The sequence below is a fragment of the Felis catus genome, chromosome D3 (genome assembly GCF_018350175.1).
Source record: "Felis catus isolate Fca126 chromosome D3, F.catus_Fca126_mat1.0, whole genome shotgun sequence".
Classification (NCBI taxonomy): domain Eukaryota; kingdom Metazoa; phylum Chordata; class Mammalia; order Carnivora; family Felidae; genus Felis; species Felis catus.
The window spans coordinates 9,750,993-9,768,314 of NC_058379.1; the positions used below are offsets into that span (position 1 = coordinate 9,750,993).

The following is a 17,322-nucleotide window of genomic DNA, read 5'->3' on the forward strand; positions in this document are numbered from 1 at the left end:
ATATATTCATGGCAAAAATCTTTTAGGTCTGACAATGTTAAGTATTAATGGAAACATGAAGCAACCGGGTAAAGACCCTTCTAGCAGAACCATTTGGAAAAAGTTTGGTTTATCTAGGAGACATGCATCTCCTATAACAATTCCATTATTAGGTAAATACACTAGAGAAATGTGTGCATGTATGCACCAGAAGACATACACAAGATTGTTTATAGCAACCGAGATACATAAATTGTGGTAAATTCATAATACAAAATGCTAAACACCAATGAAAATGAAATGAACCAGAACTATACATAACATGGGTAAATCTCACAAATAATACTGACAAAAAACAGCAAATCACAAAACAATATATATATTAAAAAACATATACAGTATTAATCCATTTATAAGAAGTTCAAAAACAAGCTGAACTAAATTGTTTAGAAATACATACATTACTGACAAAACTGTAAATAAAAACAAAGAAATTAAGATCCCAAAAGTCTGGATAGTGGTTACCTCCAGAGGTGAGGAAGAAAATTATAACCAGTAAGGTGCACAGCTTTGTTTTGGGGTATAGGCAATTTCTATTTCTTCTCCTTAGTGGTTATAATCATTCTTTAAACAATACATACATGTTTTATGCATTCTAATTTACATCTGATATATATAAAAATAAAAAGTAAATTAAAATTTTTTTAAGTTATCATCATATACTACTCAATATAAAAACCAATCTCAGCTGTACAAAAGGGAATTTTTCTCATAACCCTCTTCCAAACGAGAGGAAAGCTAAGATACTAATACGCTGGAAAGAGAGGTAAATGGTCAAGCTGCTTTGGCAAACAGAAACAAAAACAAGTGAAATAACATTTTAAATTATATTTAATAAATATCAGATGTGATTATTATTTTAACCATATATAGCCTTTGCTCTGGGTAAGCCTGCTAAAATTGTATCCAGATGGCACATTCATAGATTCTACTGGCCCATGACCTCCCACAAGTTTATAACTGTTAATGGGTAAAAAATTAAAACTGAACAAACTCTGGGAGAGAAAAGCAGCCAACAGGCTTTTGCGAGCAAGAATGTAATTTTATTTATGGTTATTGATGCAATAAATAGCCTTATATAGAGAGAACTGTTTGCCATTAAAGCATACCTCAGGTCTTTGGCAGGGAAATGGATAAAAAGAGGTTTATATATTTTCACTCATGATTGCAAAACCATGAGTTCTAGTAACAGGAGATAAAATCAGTCACAAACAACAAAAATTAACTGAGTACCCATTGTTGAAATCAAGAAAAATTTCACCCTGCCTGTGTTTCATGTCAAAGGTAATACAAAGAAAAGTACGGTGTAATCCATGGTTTAAGGAAAAGTACAATCAGCACAATGTGTGGTAATACAGAAGACACAAAAAAGCATAAGACATAGTCCTAAATATGAAAGCAAAAACTCTTTTAAGAAAACATGCCTAATTTGAACCTAATTAAATCAAGAGCAGGATAAGAGGTGAAGAGGGGAGGAAATGCTCTGTATGAAAGGCTTTCCCTGGTGAGATCAAAGACTTAAAAACAGTTCTCATTGGGGCGCCTGGGTGGCGCAGTCGGTTAAGCGTCCGACTTCAGCCAGGTCGCGATCTCGCGGTCCGTGAGTTCGAGCCACGCGTCAGGCTCTGGGCTGAAGGCTCGGAGCCTGGAGCCTGTTTCTGATTCTGTGTCTCCCTCTCTCTCTGCTCCTCCCCCGTTCATGCTCTGTCTCTCTCTGTCCCACAAATAAATAAACGTTGAAAAAAAAAAAATTAAAAAAAAAAACAGTTCTTATTAACGCTCTTCTAAAACTGCTTCCCAATATTTCTATTCAAGTGAAATCAACAGAATATCAAAAGTGATCCTTAGGGGTGCCTGGGTGGCTCGGTCGGTTAAGCGTCTGACTCTAGATTTTAGCTTGGGTCATGATCTCATGGTTAGCGAATTCGAGGCCTGCATTGGGCTCCTCACTGGGCCTGTGTGGATGCCTAACCAACTCAGCCACCCTGGAGCCCCCTGAGTGTTTTTTAACATTGGCTGGCCTGGGCCACTTTCTTCTCTCTTCAGGTTGCCTCTCTGAGTCACTGTTTTATCAGCTAGTTCCCTCAAAGATTCCCCATGGATTTTTCTAGTTTACTATATTTGTTTTTAACTTAATAGACTATTTTTGTCTTTTTCATATTAGCCTTTCATTTTATGCTGTTAAAAATGTTCTTTGGTGAAGAATAAAGGAATACAGTGGAAGATGACTAACATTCTTAACCTGGAAAAATTGGAATGTTTCCTACACCAAGAAAACAGAATGTGTGGGAACCAGTGAACTAGTGATTGCTAAAGTCCTTTAGGCTCAGGTTGTGTGAAAGGTATAAGAACTAAAGCCAGAGAAACTAAAGGTCACATCCTAGGCCAAACTACAGGTCATATCTTTATAAAGCTCCAACCCACTATCATGTGAGAGGTCACCTTTAGAGCAGTGGTTCTCAGCCAGGAGCTATTGTGCCTCCTCCAGGAGACATCTGGCAATATTTGAAGATATTTTGGTTTTTACAATCCCAGGGGTGGGGGGAGGAGATTAGCTTCTAGCTAGTGGGTAAAGTTTGGTAAACATCCTAATTTGCAGAACAACCTCCCATAAAAAATATTCATCCAGCCAAACAGATCAATAATGCAGAGACTGAGAATCTCTGTTTAGCTCTCTCTACTATGTAACTAATACGTTATTGATTTAAACACATATCAATTCAAATTTCAGCAAAGGAGACAAACATTAGGGAAATCTGAATCATGGGAAGATGTGTGCCCTAAAATTACTTTGGCAGGCAATGACAATATAGTATCAAGACTTCCTTCTAGTTTTACTTACAGAGTCACATTCTACATCTGAAATTTAAAACTCTATCTTCATTAGGTATCATACTTCAGTGGTTTAAAAAGTATATATGGGGAAAGGCTTTGGAAGAAGGCAATCCTGTACTCAAATTCTGGCTTTAACAACTTCCTGGCTATAAGACCTTAGTAAAGTCCCTCAACCTTACTAGGATTCCATTTCCTCACTATAAAATCAGATTAATAATATGTACCTCACAAAGTTGTTTTAAGGATTGAATGGAAAATGTATTTAAAATTGCATATCTGTCTAGAATATAATAAATAATAAACATAATGTTTACTTTGAAGGGGGACTGTAGTTAAGAGTTGGGCTTCTGAGGGGCACCTGGGTGGCTCAGCTGGTTGAGCATCCAACTTTGGCTCAGGTCATGATATCATGGTTCACGAGTTCAAACCCTGCATTGGGCTTGCAGCCCGCTTTGGATTCTCTGTCCCCCTCTCTCTGTGCCCCTCCCCCACTCATGCTCTCTCAAAAATAAACAAACATTTAAAAAAAAAGTTGGGACTTTTGAAAATCTCTGTTCTGCTACTTACTGTGAAACATGAACAAATTATTTCATAACTTTGAGCCTCAATTCCTTCATCGGTAAAATGGAGCTATTACCATTATTCTCATGGGAGAGTGGTGAGGGCCAATAAGATAAAGTTTGTGAAGCACCCAGCTTAGAACTCAGAAAGTGTTCAACATACAAAGCTATTTTGATTATTAAAGTGGACCAATAAAACCTGACATTTTCCACATACAAAAGCTCTCCCATATATGTCCTGAACTACATTTTGTCTAATTTTCTGCCATTTGGCCTGGGTAGAGAAACAGTATTCACATTTCTCTTAAAATCTTTTTTTTTAACGTTTATTTTTATTTTTGAGACAGAGAAAGACAGAGTGTGGATGGGGGAGGGTCAGAGAGAGAGGGAGACAGAATCTGAAAATAGGCTCCAGGCTCTGAGCTGTCAGCACAGAGTCTGACGCGGGGCTCGAACTCACGAACCGTGAGATCATGACCTGAGCTGAAGTGGGACGCTTAACCGACTGAGCCACCCAGGCGCCCCTCTTAAAATCTTTTTGTAGCTAGGAAATACATCACTCTTCCTAGTCCTCTCTCAATCAGGAAGGTTTTTTGTCAGTTGTACGTCAATAACAGGAAGACTTTTTACTTGATCTTTTTGGTATAAATAATTTTACATAAGATGTATCGTAATTTCCTAGAAGGCCTGAACAGCAAAACTAGTATCTTTTGTACAACAAAGTCTCTGAACTATTTCCTAGCTCCATTAACAATTTTACCAAGATATCAATATCAGAAAACTCACCTCTTGGCAGGACCCTACTGTGCTTAGAGTTAACATAGGCTTCAAATAGCACTCTGTTTCCTTAACTTTAATAATCAATGCATAGCAAAGAAAAAAAATGCACATTTAGTAGGCAATCTCTCCACAGTCAGTTACAGTTAAAAACAATTACTTAGAAGAAAAGGGAAAACTATTGACTGTGCCTAAAATATCAATGGGTGGCTCAGGCGGTTGAGCGTCTAACTCCCGATTTTGGCTCAGGTCATGATCTCACAGTTTGTGAATTTGGGGGCTGTGTTCATGCTGACAGTGCAGAACCTGCTTGGAATTCTCTTTCTCTCCCTCTCTCTCTGCCCTTCCCCAACTTGCATGTGCAGGGGGCTCTCTCTCTCTCTCTCAAAATAAATACATCTTTTTAAAAAAGTAAAATATCTCAATGTATCATAATGACAAATTTACAAGTAATTCATAGAATCATTCCATTATTTACAGGTGACATTTCTCTTATTTATTTCAAAGTCTTAACTCCCGGAGTGCCTTGATGGCTCGGTCGGTTAAGCGTCAGACTTCAGCTCAGGTCATGATCTTGTGGTCTGTGAGTTCCAGCTCCGCATCAGGCTCTGTGCTGACAGCTCAGAGCCTGGAGCCTGCCTCAGGTTCTGTGTCTCCCTCTTTCTCTGCCCCTCCCCAGCTCACGCTCTGTCTCTCTTTCTCTCTCAAAAAAACAAACAAACAAACAAACATCAAAGGCTAAGTCACTAAAAGTTCAAATCCACCACAAAAAGAGACTGCTCACCTCAGGAGATTTCTGTATATTCTGGAATACAGCAGAGGCAATAAGTGAACTTGAACCTATAACACTGACAGATAGAAGGTGATCATTAAAACAGGACTACTGGGGCACCTTCATTTTTGCTAATAATTTTTTACAGCTTTATTGATATATAATAGGTGCAAAATAAGCTGCACATTTTTCTAAAATATGAAACGCTTCATGAATTTGTGTGTCATCCTTGTGTAGGGGCCATGCTACTCTCTTCTGTTTCATTCCAATTCTTAGTATATGTGCTGCCAAAGCAAGCACTTTGCTACTGACTTTGCAAATCAATCCTAAGTCCTTTGACTTTCAGATGTTCTCTCTCAATCTGCTTTTTTTGTTGTTGTTGATGCTACATCTTATGAATCAGAAAATGTCAACATGGTGGGGCACCTGTGGGGCTCAGTTGGTTGAGCATCCAACTTTGGCTCAGATTGTGATCTCACAGTTCATGAGTTCAAGCCCAGTGTCAGTCTCCCTGCTGTCAGCGTAGGCCTGCTTTGGACCCTCTGTCCCACTGTCTCTCTGCCCCTCCCCTGCATGCACACATATGCACACTCTCTCTCATAAAAAGTAAATACATAAAACGTTAAGAAAATGTCAACATGGTAAAGAACAGCATTTCTCTCTTAAGAATATAAACAAATACCTAGGGGAAAAAAGTAGAAAACTTCAGAATTCTACAGTTTTGCTTACAATAAAGTTATAGTACATGAGATTAAATAAACCTACCTCAGAGTAGCCATAGCAAATTGTATCCACTGTACTGCAGAGAAAACCTAAATAAAAACAAAGTGAGAATAAAATTAAGTCTTTTACATTTAAGATTCAACCTCACTCCATTTTCACTGTTTATTAAATATCTGTGCAGAGCAAACTCTTCAGTGCCTATCAAAATACCCTACGGGTCTGAGAATGAGTAGAAAGGCCCCTGGAAAGGCAGGGTGGCTCCTTATTTACTCTCTTATTGCTCCATCTCTGGGAACCAGTAAGATAAAAAGAATAGAGAGGTGGATACAAAATGACTAAATGTAAAGAGAACTGGATGAGAAAATCTACAAAGGAAAGAACAAAATGGAGAAGAGGTAGATAAGGTTAAATTTTGAGAGAGAAGAGATAGATGTGCGAAAAGAATGGGTAATAGGAAAAGCAAACAAATACTAAATAGAGTTGATGGACAGCTACACAGAGAGAAAATAGAATGGTAAGCAATAAAAAATGGGAAGAAAAAAGTTAATAGTCAAGAGATACCGTGAGTGAGAAATACAAAACAAGGAGGAAGAAACGGGAAGCAAAAAAAAGAAAGGGACAACTTCTAGGCTTACCAAGTCCCAACTGTCCTCCAGAATGCTAGCCTCCAGCCGGAAGGCCATAGGGACTTCAGCCCCAGCTATGCTTAACGAGCGTGATCCTTCTCTGGTTCTGAGTCCCTAAACACTGAACTGGTGGCTCCACCCCTAGCCCAGCTGGGCTCCTCCCTACCCAATCCAGCCCTGTACCTTGAGGACAAGGAGAGAAGGTGGCGACAAGTGGAGGAGAAAGCCAAGCAGAAAGAACAAAAATAGAAAGAGCAGGTGACAAGGAAACAAAGTTCTAAAAAGCATTAGGAATTGTAAGAAGGGGCAAGAGGCAGGAATGATAAAAAATAGAATGAGTCATAATGAAAAGATAAATAGAGCTGCAAGAGAGAAATGGAACAGAACAAAGAGACAGAAAAATAAGGAAGAAGAGAGATCTGCTTAAAACTTGCTATGTTTAGGGACAAAAGCCTGTGGCAGAAAAGGGAGACTGTATATTGAAGCGACCAATAAATTTTTAGTGGTACCAAGAAAAGCTGTGAAGAGAAGTTGTTGTTAGTATCTCATAGTTAACAGTAACATCTTAAATATTCTATACCAAAAATTCCCACCGGAAGTACATTAAATTACATGATTCACTTAATATACTTATATTTACATATCAACTCTGTGCAAAACATTATGCTACAGAAGCTATAAAGACAAGAGACAGACCAAGACTTCCAGGAGCTTATAATACAGTAGGAAAAATGGCCTTTATACTGTTGCATCCACACGACTCCTGAAACAGAATGCTACGGGCACCAGTGACAGTCACAACAAAGTTTATTACAATGAGAGGCAAGGCCGACCCATCGGGACCAACACTCTTGATAAGAGTGCGGCCCCGAACAGCCGGGGTACAGAGTTTTTATAACCGATCTCATCGTTTTATCATCACCTGGGAACAGAACAAAGAAACAGGTTCCAGATGAGTTAGAAACAGTTGCCTAATGAGGTGTTTACTTTAGACTTTCTGCCTCTAAGTTGCAACCAGTGGATCTCCTTGACCCTGCCTCTGATGCTCTTCTCTTTGAACTTTTGTTTCCTTAATTGGTGAAGCCTAATTTACAAGGGTATGAGGCGTAGTTTACCAGAGCAAAGCAAGGCTGTTATCTCTTAACCTTCAGTGTCAACACAAAGCTGTTATTTTTCAAGCTAAGCATTAGCCCTACACTACAATTTAACCCTTACAATACCAATATCTCAAATTATCTGATAAAAAAATACATTGTTGTTTGAACCAATTTGGAAGAACTGGTGAAATTTGGACAAAGACTAGAGTACGGAGAAAGCAGAGAAGGAAGACCATTTCATTTATGTAACCATTTACATTTCATCTAACCATATTTTCATACATTCTACAAATATTAACTGATAACATAAATTGGATCATTTGCATGGGTTCAGTAATTTAAACGTGATTCTTTTATTCAAGTGAGGTTAAGAATCTAGTGTGGAGTAGAAGAAGGGATATCATTAAATAGGTTCTGATGGGAAACTGTTAAGTGGAGGTACGCTCTAACCACTTTGCTTAAATTATTAGATAAACAAATAAAAAAAAATACAAGTAAATTTCTGGATCAAAAATCCCTGCCATAAGGTCTCAGAGAGTGTTCTGAGGCCTCTAATCATACATCTATCTAATAAGGGTGAGAGAACTAATGACAGTCTCACCAAGTGATAAGAGAATGCTTTTAGACAAAGGACTCTTGTCTCAATCAAGAACAAATCTCAAATTGTTTGGGAAACAGCCATGCCAAATCAGTCTGCTGCTCTTGACATAACAATTTTTCTCTTTTGGCATTTCTTCTAAAATGTCTTATGCCACTGACCAAATTCCCATTCAGGGATTTACTTTTCCATTTTTCTCTCTAAATTAGCCCCCTGCTTTTTGTATATTAAGCAGTGTTCCCCCTTGAAATGTCTTTGGAAATATAATCTTCCCATCTTCCTTTTCTGCAAGGGCTAATCCACGCACAAATGAAGTGGGTGGTACTTATTTTTAGTTTTCTCTTTTTACTTAGTTTCTTAGTAAGTTCAAATATATCACAGCTCAGGGAGCCTGGGTGGCTCAGTCAGTTAAGCTTCCAACTCTTGATTTTGGCTCAGGTCATGATCTCACAGTTCATGGGACTGAGCCCAGTGTCGGAGCCTGCTTCGGATTCTCTCTCTACCCCTACCCTGATTGCACGTGTGCACACCTTCATGCACTCTCTCAAAATAAATAAGCATTTTTTAAAAAAATACATCACAGCTCACTTAATGTAATGGGCTACTACATTTTATAAATCAAATTAACAGATATTCATTAAACCTCTACCATGAGCAAGTTACTACTGTGGATACAAAGTCAAGAAAAACACTTACCTAGTAAAATATTTTTATTTTAAATATAGTTTAAAAAACTGTACTTAAAGATTTCTAGTATTAATAGCTACCAATTATCAAGTACTTTCTATGGGTAAGGCTCTATGCTAAGCATTTTATTTTTTTTTCAAATGTTTATTTTTTAGAGAGAGAGAGAGAGGGAGGGGCAGAAAGAGAGGAGGACAGATGATTCAAAGCGGGCTTTGCACTGAGAGCAGAGAGCATGATGCGGGCCTTGAACCCACGAACCGTAAGATCATGACTTGAGCCGAAATTGAACATTCAACCAACTGAGCCACCCAGGTGCCTCTCTATGCTAAGCATTTTAATCCTCAACACAACCTTTGAGGTAAGTAATAGTCCCATGAAAAAAATTTTTTTTAGTAGGCTCTACTCCCAATGTGGGGCTTGAACTTAACAACAGTAAGATCAAGACTCACAAGCTCTACCAAATGAGCTAGCCAGGCACCCGAGTAATATTCCCATTTTTTCAGATGAAGAAACTGAGGCTTAAAGAAGTCACTTCCCTTTGGGGGTGCCTGGGTGGCTCAGTCAGTTGTGTGTCTGACTCTTGATTTTGGCTTAGGTCATCATCTCAAGTTTCATGGGATCAAGCCCCACATTCGGCTCTGCCCTGACAGTGCAGACCCCGCTTGTGATTCAGTCTCTCCTTCTTTCTATACCCCTCCCCCCAACAAAATAAACTTAAAAAAAAAAAAAGGTTGACAATAGTCTGTGCTTTGCTATCCTGCCTGCCACTTCCTTGCAGTGTATTCAATGAACTTTTATCTCCTAAAAAAAAAAAAAAGTCACTTCCCAATGGTTACAAAGTTATCATGTGGTAATACCAATATTCAAATTCAGTTATTCTGACTTCATAGTTCTCACATAACCCATACAATATTCTAACGGAGACCTGGTTAATAAGAAGGCAGGAAAAGATAATTTCAAAAAATTATTGTGACATTCAGGAAGCTCTTTTATTAGGCAATTGCTTCTTAGATATGACTACAAATGCATAAGTAACAAAAGAAATAATACATTGGTCTTTTGGTCTTTATTAAAATTGTTTAAAAAATGTTTGTGCTTCAAAGGATACCATCAAGAAAGTGAAAAGACAATCCACAGGAAAAAAAAATATTTATAAAGCACGTATCTGATAAGGGACTTACACTGAGAATATAAAAAACAACTCCTACAATTCAATAATAAAAATACAACCCAATTTAAAAAAGGGCAAAGGTTTTAAATAGACATTTCTCCTCCAAAATAAAAAAATGACTAAAATCACATGAAAAGATGATTAACACCATAAACCATCAGGGAAATACAAATTAAGAGGCACCTGGGTGGCTCAGTCGGTAAGCATCTGACTTCGACTCAGGTCACAATCTCATGGTTCGTGGGTTTGAGCCCCACATCAGCCTCTGTGCTGACAGCTCAGAGCCTGGAACCTGCTTCAGATTCTGTCTCTCTCTCTCTCAAAAATAAATAAACATTAAAAAGAACTTTAAAAAAAAAAGAAGTAAAAATTAAAATCACAATGAGATGCTGGGGTGCCTGGGTGGCTCAGCTGGTTAAACGTCTGACTCCTGATCTCAGGTCGGGTCTTGATCTCAGGGTCATGAGTTCAAGTCTTTGTTGGGCTCCACGCAGGGAGTGAAGCCTACTTGAAAAAAAAAAAAATCACAATGAGATGCTATTTCACACCTACCAAGATAGCTAGAATAAAAAAGATAGAGAATAGCAAATGTTGATGAAAATGTGGAGGAAGAGAAACCCTTATACACTGCTGGAGAGAATGTAAAGTACTGCAGCCACTTTGGCTGTTCCTCAAAAGGTTAAACATATACTATATTACTCAGCTCCTAGGTATAAACTCAGTTCTACGTCTAGGTATACACCCAAGAGAAATTAAACATATGTCACACAAAAACTTGGACACAAATATTCATAACAGTGTTATTCATAAAAGACAAAAGGTAGAAACAACACAAATGTTCCATCAACTGGTAAATGGATAAAATATAGTATATCCATATAATGAAACGTTAGTCAGCAATTAAAAGAAGTACTGATGCATTCTACAACATGATGAACCTTGAAAACATTATGCTAAATGTAAGAAGCTAATCACAAAAGACCACAAATTGTATGATTCCATTCATATGAAATGTCCAAAATAAGCAAATTTACAGACACAAAGTACATTAGTAGTTGCCTAGGGCTAAGAAGGTAATTTGAGAGAAAATGGGAAGCGACTGCTGATGGGCACGAGACTTTTTAGGGTGACAAAAATATTCTAAAATTAAGATAGTGGTGATGGTTGCACACTTTATGAATATACTAAAACCCAGTGAATTGTACACTTTAAAGTTTATTTATCTTGAGAGGGAGAGAGAGAGAGCGCGCGTGCGCACATGAGTGGGGGTGGGGCAGAGAAAGAGAGAGGAAGAGAGAGAATCCCAAGAAGGCTCTGCACTGACAGTGCAGAGCCTGACATGGGGTTCAAACCCACAAACCGTGAGATCAAGACCTGAGTCAAAATCAAGAGTTGGACGCTCAACTGACTGAGCCACCCAGACACCCCTGAATTGTATACTTTAAAAGGATGAATTGTAAATAGGCGAATTTTAGAAGGACACAGTAAACATCCCATTGCTGAAATTCACTGTGTAATGATTAACGGATAACATGTTTCTGTCTTTCCTACTGAAAAGAAAAATATTTAGAACAAAAAGTGTAAAACAAACATTGTAAGAGGGAACTGACGATAAAGATTATAAGAGAGCACCTGACTACTCTACATGAATCCACCACTCCTGGTTTGAACAAATTATACTCCAGGACTCTGATAAAACTTGCTGGTTAAATGGAAAAAAAAAGCAGTCTCTTCAGCAAATGGTGCTGGGAAAACTGGCCAATGACATGCAGAAGAATGGAACTGGACCACTTTCTTACACCATACACAAAAATAAATTCAAAATTGATGAAAGACCTAAACATAAGACAGGAAACCATCAAAATCCTGGAGGAGAAAACAGGCAGCAACTGCTTTGAACTGGCCACAGAAACTTCTTACTAGATGTGTCTCTTGAGACAAGGGAAACAAAAGCAAAAATGAACTACTGGGACCTCATCAAGATAAAAAGCTTCTGCCCAATGAAGGAAACAATCAACAAAACTAAAAGGCAACAGATGGAATGAAAGAAGATATTTGCAAATGACATATTGGATAAGGTGTTAGTATCCAAAATTTATAAAGAATTTGTCGAACTCAACACCCAAAAAACAAATAATCCTGTGAAGAAATGAGCAGAAGACATGAATAGACATGTTTCCAAAGAAGACATCCAGATGGATAACACACACATGAAAAGATGCTCAACGTCACTCATCTTCAGGGAAAAACAAATCAAAACTACAATGAGATACCACCTCACACCTGTCAGAATAGCTAAAATTAACAACTCATGCAACAACAGATAATGGTGAGGATGTGGAGAAAGGAGAGCCCTTTTGCACTGTTGGTGGGAATGCAAACTGGTGCAGCCACTCTGGAAAACAGTATGAAGATTCCTCAAAAAAATTAATAAAAATAGAACTACCCCACAACTCAGCAATTGCACTACTAAGTATTTACCCAAAGGATACAAAAACGCTGATTCAAAGGGGTACATGCATCCTAATGTTTACAGCAGCACAATCAACAATAGCCAAATTATGGAAAAGAGCCCAAACATCCACTGATCAATGGATAAAGAAGATGTGCTATATAAACACAAAGGAATATTATTCAGCAATCAAAAAGAATGAAATCTTGCCATTTGCAACAACATGGATGGGAACTAGAGTGTATTATGCTAAACAAGGTAAGTCAGAGAAACACAAGCATCATATGATTTCACTCATATGTGGAATTTAAGAAACAAAACAGATGCACATACAGAAAGGAAAAGAAAAATAAAGTACGATAAAAAAAACAGAGACAGAGGCAAGCCATAAGAGATTCTTAAATACAGAGAACAAACAGGATTGCTGGAGATGAGGGGGGGGGGATGGGCTAAATGGGTGTTGGACATTAAGGAGGGCACTTGTTGGGATGAGCACTGGGTATTATACGTAAAAGATGAATCACTAAATTCTACCCTTGAAACCAATACTACACTATATGCTAGCTAACTTGAATTTAAATTAACAACAACAACAAAAACCCTGGGGTGCCTGGGTGGCTCAGTCGGTTGAGTATCCAACTTCGGCTCAGGTCATAATCTTTCAGTCTGTGAGTTCCAGCCCCACATCAGGCTTGCTGCTGTCAGTGCAGAGCCTATTTTGGATCCTCTATCCCCCCCACCTCTGCCCCTTCCCCACTTGTGCTCCTTCTCTCTCAAAAATAAATAAACCTTGAATAAAGAAACTTTCAGGTTAACCCAATAAACCACTGAATGAAATCTGAGTTTGCGTAAAAATGGGGAAATTGCTAGGAATTGTAGAAAACTGGTGATAACTCAATTTTTAATTTTTACAAGGAGAAAGGATGGTGGAATCTGCAAACCCTAAGTCAAAGATCTCAGCATTGGGGCGCCTGAGTGACTCCGTTAGTTAAGTGTCTGACTCTTGGTTTCAGCTCAGGTCATGATCTCACAGTTCATGAGCTCGAGCCCCACATCAGGCTCTAACAGCACAGAGCCTGTTTGGGATTCTCTCTCCCCCTGTCTCTGCCCCTCCCCTGCTCGCTTGCTCTCTCCCTCAAAATAAATAAACTTAAAAAAAAAAAAAGATCTCAGTACTGAACCCAAGTAAGATTCTAGAATGAACTATTCAAAATGTGTGCTTTTTAAACAATTTTTTAAAAAGTAACCACTAAAACAGAATGGATTTATAAAAAAAATCATGCCAGACTCACCCTATCCCCTTTGGATACAATTACCATAGTATATATGGGATTTTGACAAAGCTTTTGATGAAAAAATTTCATGACACAAAAATAAGGAAATATAGATAAAATGGAAGCATAATTAATGGCATTTGTTGCACAAATAAGCCTCAGGGAGTGTTAACTAATTGATCAATATCAACTTAGAAATGACTTCTGGGGCTCTTGGGTGGTCAGTTGGTTTAAGTGTCCAACTCTTGATTTTGGCTCAGGTTCCGGAGATTGAGCCCTGCATCAGGCTGTGTGCTGACAGCACGGAGTCTGCTTGGGATTCTCTCTCTCCCCTCCCCCTCTCTGCTCCTTCCCCATTCATGCTCTCTCTCTCTAAAAAAAAAAAAAAAAAAAAAAAGACTTCTAGTGGAGTGAATCAGCATTCTGACTTGGCACAGTTCTGTAAAACACTTTCATCAATAACTTCAAAGGAAATATAGCGGGCATATTTATCAAGTTGTGTGGGTGTGTTATTCACTGTTGCATAACAAATTTCCACAAAATTAGTGGCTTAAAGCACACATTTATCACCTCATAGCTTCTGCAGGTCAGGAGTCCAAGTATAGCTTAGGTGGGTCCTCTGTTTCAGTTATCTGTCACAAGGCTGTAATCAAGATATCAACCAGGGCTGGGTCTCATCTGAAGGCTCAAATGGGGAAGGATCTGTTTTCAAGTTTACAAAGTTGGTCTAATTCAGTTTCTTGAGGGTTGTTGGTCTAAGGGCCTAAATTCCAAACTAATTGTTGTTGGCTAAATGCTTCACTCAGTTCTTTGCCATGTGGATTTCTGCAAGATGCCCTCCCAGCAAGATGGAAGTCAGAACTTTCTGAAATGAAGTCACTGAAGTGACATTCCATCACCTTTCCTATAGTCTACTGACCACAGATCTTGCCAACAGTCAAGAGAAAGGATTAGATGAGAGTGTGAATACCAAAGGGCAGGGACTATTGGAGTCTATCTTAGGGTTTGCCACATGTATCCATCCAATATGTCTAGTACTTTTCCAATTCAGATCATTTGTAATAGCTATTCCCCGTCTGAAATGTTCTTCCCCTAGATAATCACATGACTGGCTCCTTCTCATCCTTCAAGTATCGGCTTAAATGTCATTACCTCAGAGATGTAATATTTATCAAATTCCACAATATCTTGTTTACTTGTGCTGTTTCACCCTAGCAGACTATGTCTTTGGGCACAGGCAACTGATGTTGTCTCATTCACCCCAATATCTCACATACCTAAAAGAGTGCCTACAACAAGCACTCAGTATTTATTAAATGAATGTATTCCAGTTGTGAGAGATAGATGACAGATTTAAGATCTAATAAGATCTGAATACTTTAAAATAATGAGTTTTATTTAATAAAAGTTAATAGAAATAAATTTAAGTATACTGTCCTTGCATCTAAAACACCAACTGGACAAAGATCAGGATGAAAAGGTAGCAAAACATTTTGCTTTAAAAATCTTGAGTGGTTCTATCTAGTAAAAATATAAGTCATATATGTGATTTAAAAGTTTCTAGAGACCACATTAAAAAAACAAAAGGAGATGAAATTAATTTTAATAAATTTTACTTAACTTAAATATCCAAATTTCATCATTTCGACCTGCAATCCATATAAAAAAATCACTGAGATAGTTTACATTCATAACTTTGTACTTTGAAATACAGCGTGTATTTTACTCTCAAAACAACATCTCAATTCAGAGTAGCCACATTTCAAGAGCTTAGTAGCTACATGTGATATTATAAATGGCATTTTTATTTAGACTCTTTGATTTAGAACTAGATTTTGCAGGCTCTTGGATTTGGATTTTATCCTACAGAAATGCCACTATAAACTTCCATGATCAAGCAAATTTCCAAGAAAAAAAATATGATATAATAACTATTAGTAGCTACTCTTTAGGTAAATATATACCTTATAGCAGGTACCATTGTAAATGCTTTACATGTACTAACTAATTTTATCCACTCCTAATCCTATGAAGTATTATGATCATTCCTATTTTACATGCTAATATTGTTAAGTAATAACATGTTGGCAGTGTGTGGGGAAGATTAAAAAGGGGAAGAAACTGGCAAGAGCAAGGATACCTTTATTTACTTATTTATATCCCACTTTGACACAGAGAACATTTCAGGTGGCTTACAGGAGTACATAAAACAAAACAACATGAATTCAAAGTGGGACAAAAGAACAAAACATCTTTTTTGAAATGATGTGATCCATGGATGTTAAAATCTCTATGATTCTTTTAATGTTACTTCATTGAAAAATCAGTATTAAAATAATAGAAATCCAAAATAAAGTTTCCTACAATCTCCTTTAAGTCCTTGTCCCTATATTCAATTTCTACATATTAGTAGTAATTCCACAGCTAGTATTTTATATTCTACGTTTTTCTGAACATTATTCCATAGTAATTTTTTTCCTTTTGTCTTATTTTCTTTCCATTCCATTGGGACTATAACAAATGCTAAAAGCCTAAAATATTTCTCTACATTTTTCTCTATACTTGTTAAAATATATCCAAACAGGGAAAAGGGAGGCAGCAACTCTTTGGGTCACTGGAAGCATGCACCAAGGAAAGGCAAATGAAATCCAAAACCACCCCTCAGGTGACAGCAACTGCCCTGATAAGACCTCTCACCAGTCCAAAACACCCACATCGTTTGAGCTAAACCCGATGGACTATGGAGTGACCCACATTTGCCTTTACCTCATTATAGTACTAAAATCTCTGCCCAAAAAGGTGCCTCAGCCTTATTTACATAACATACAATATATGTACAGGCATTTGTCATTAAGGTGTATGCACCATTTTATGCCCACCTCTACAAATTATGATAAGGTTTCCCTATTTATTCATCCTGGGGTGCCTGGCTGGCTCAGTTGGAAGAGTATGTGACTCTTGATCTTGGGTTCATGAGTTCAAGCCCCGTGTTGAGTGTACAGATTACTAAAAAAAAATAAAAACCAAATAAATAAATAATAAACAAAAAAAACCAAACAAACAAAATATACATACACCCTAACCCTAAACAAAAGGTACCCATTTATGGGAATGCAAACTGGTGCAGCCACTCTGGAAAACAGTATGGAGATTCCTCAAAAAACTAAAACTAGAACTACCCTACCACCCAGCAATTGCACTACTAGGCATTTATCCATGAGACACAGGTGTGCATGCACCCCCATATTTACAGCAACACTATCAACAATAGCCAAAGTATGGAAAGAGCCCAAATGTCCATCGACGGATGAATGGATAAAGATGGGACAGACAGACACACACACACACACACACACACACACACACACACACACACACACACAAAATGGAGTGTTACTCGGCTCTCAAAAAGAATGAAATCTTGCCATTTGCAACTATGTAACTGGAACTGGAGGGTATTATGCTAAGTGAAATTGGTCAGAGAAAGACAAAAATCATATGACTTCATTCATAGGAGGACTTTAAGAGACAAAACAGATGAACATGAGGGAGGGAAAACAAAAATAATATAAAAACAGGGAGGGGGACAAAACAGAAGAGACTCAAATATGGAGAACAAACTGAGGGTTATTGGAGGGGTTGTGGGAGGGGGGATGGGCTAAATGGGTAAGGGGCATTAAAGAATCTACTCCTGAAATGACTGTTTCACTA

General features: G+C 37.8%; 1 protein-coding gene and 1 non-coding gene across 19 annotated transcripts in view; both read right to left on the reverse strand.

Moving 5' to 3' along the window:
* Positions 1–17,322, reverse strand: part of TMEM116 (transmembrane protein 116) — a 167,676-nt gene that overhangs the window by 142,946 nt on the left and 7,408 nt on the right. For 3 of the 18 annotated variants that reach the window (XM_045041483.1, XM_045041481.1, XM_023241425.2), the window contains exons 2-3: positions 5,749–5,795; positions 4,996–5,059 (exon numbers count right to left, since the gene is read on the reverse strand). In XM_045041483.1, the coding sequence (XP_044897418.1) occupies positions 4,996–5,059; positions 5,749–5,762 (78 nt within the window). In that variant the 5' untranslated portion in view covers positions 5,763–5,795. Of the gene's footprint in view, positions 1–4,995; positions 5,060–5,748; positions 5,796–6,341; positions 6,590–7,028; positions 7,139–17,322 lie in introns of those variants that run through there. The other 15 variants (XM_019814550.3, XM_045041487.1, XM_045041488.1 and 12 more) reach the window with 12 other exon arrangements.
* On the reverse strand, positions 5,176–5,283 carry LOC111557430. The gene has a single exon (XR_002737468.1). It is a non-coding gene; the product is annotated as a U6 spliceosomal RNA (small nuclear RNA).